The 1,781-nt window shown below is 37.7% G+C and overlaps 1 protein-coding gene across 1 annotated transcript in view; it reads right to left on the reverse strand.

Annotated features, from left to right (window-relative positions):
- Positions 1–436: 436 nt before the first annotated feature.
- FBXW12 (F-box and WD repeat domain containing 12) overlaps positions 437–1,781 on the reverse strand; it is a 16,202-nt gene continuing 14,857 nt past the window's right edge. Inside the window, exon 6 of the mRNA XM_019630904.1 lies at positions 437–816. Coding sequence (XP_019486449.1) covers positions 717–816 — 100 coding nt within the window. The 3' untranslated portion in view covers positions 437–716. The remainder of the gene's footprint in view (positions 817–1,781) is intronic.

Consider the following 1,781-nt stretch of genomic DNA (forward strand, 5'->3'; position numbering starts at 1 on the left):
GAGCATCTTTCTTCCAATCTTCCCCTCCCTCAAAGCCAGAAGAGTAGACACTTTTGTCTTTGGCTTGACTTATTAGTACTGTCTCCCAGAACTCCGAATCCTGAGCTCACTATAAGGATAGGGGCCCACATCCTTATCATATCCATTATAACGGTTGTGGTGAAATGCAAATCAAGATGGTCATGTGATTTAGCCTTTGATACATTTTTTATTTCCTAGTCCTTTTGAGCATTTTAAATTTCCTTTTATAGTCTGAGTCTTTTCTAGCTACCTTTAGATATTAACTTCTATGTTTTTCTAATACATTCCTTTTTTGCTTAAATTTTACAGAATTTATTTTTCGTTGCTTACAGGCAAGAGCACAGACTTACACAAATGCCTTCATTTTTAAACCAGCCTCAATCTAAATGTACACTTTCCCCTATAATATGCTTCCCTTGAATTGTTTGGAATTGCACATTTGTATGACCATTCATATTTTCCTACCTTAGTATTCTATACTGTCCTTGATGGCAGGGACAAAAGATATGTTTCTCCACACTCTATCTGTATAGTGTGTGACCTGTAGTATCTGTCACAGTGTGTGATGTGCTCTAGGTAGTTAAATTACTGCTTCTTTCCTGATATCACTAAAATAATCATTCTGGGTTTGCAAATAGAACTCTCTTTACTATATTGAGAAAAATGATGCAAGGTTAATTACATTAGCTTCCATATTACATGTTCAAAGAATACATCACCAGAATGCTGGTTTCACGACTTCTTGACACCACACATACTACGCTCGTGTTATCACATATTGCTTTGGAAAAAAAGCTGCCAACAGAAAAAAAATAACATCATCAGTGGACCAAAGGGAAAGTAGTTATAGCCATTGTTGATGATGGTAAATTTGAACCTGACAAAAACATGAATATTCTTCCCAAATCGATTGGTCCTTTGATCATAGAAGTTATTTTTGGATTTGGTTTTGAGTAACTGTGTAGATCTGGCAAAGGTATGCTGATTATCAGTTGTAAGAGTAGCAATCCCAACCTGCTCTGAGATATCACTGCCAGAATTATCAATCTCTCTGATTTGCCAAGTTATTTTATTTAATAATGATACGAGGAAAGCTTTTTATTTTAAAATGGAATTTTGTTCCCTTTGACTATACCTGTTCTATTCTAGGTGAATACTATAAAAGAAGCCATGTTTCCCTCCATATAGGGCGATGTGTGAATGGTGGAGCATGGCCCTGTCAACCATTCTCATTCTGTGTTAATGAGGTGGTGCCCCTACCCCTCTTCTCCAGGAGCCCAGAAACTATGAGGGTAGGGACCTGTTGATCATCTCTGCCTTGCACTAACCCAAGCAAAGGTAGAACCTTTCCCCCCACCCCTGTAGAGACTGAGGTGAAGCCCTGTTGACCATCTCCTCCCTAGCACTAGGGTGAATAGAGGTGGTACACTTTCCTCTTCCCTCCAGGCACTGCAGAGATCATACTTGAAAACCCCTTGAATTTGGTAAACCTATAGATCAAAGCTGATCAAACTCAAACAGGTTAAATTCAAAGAACTCTACATCAGGCACACCAAATTTCTGAAAACTAAAGACAAAGAAAATAATTTGGAATCAGCCAGAAAAAAATGACACATCATATATAGAGGATCAATTCGAATGACAGTGTATTTCTCATTGGATACCATAGAAGACAGGAGGAGGTGGCACAACATTTTTTAAAATGCTGAACAAAGAGAAGTTAATAAACCAATTAGAAGAGATCTTGGCACAGTAGATAA

Source organism: Hipposideros armiger, unplaced genomic scaffold (genome assembly GCF_001890085.2).
Source record: "Hipposideros armiger isolate ML-2016 unplaced genomic scaffold, ASM189008v1 scaffold_18, whole genome shotgun sequence".
NCBI classification, from domain to species: domain Eukaryota; kingdom Metazoa; phylum Chordata; class Mammalia; order Chiroptera; family Hipposideridae; genus Hipposideros; species Hipposideros armiger.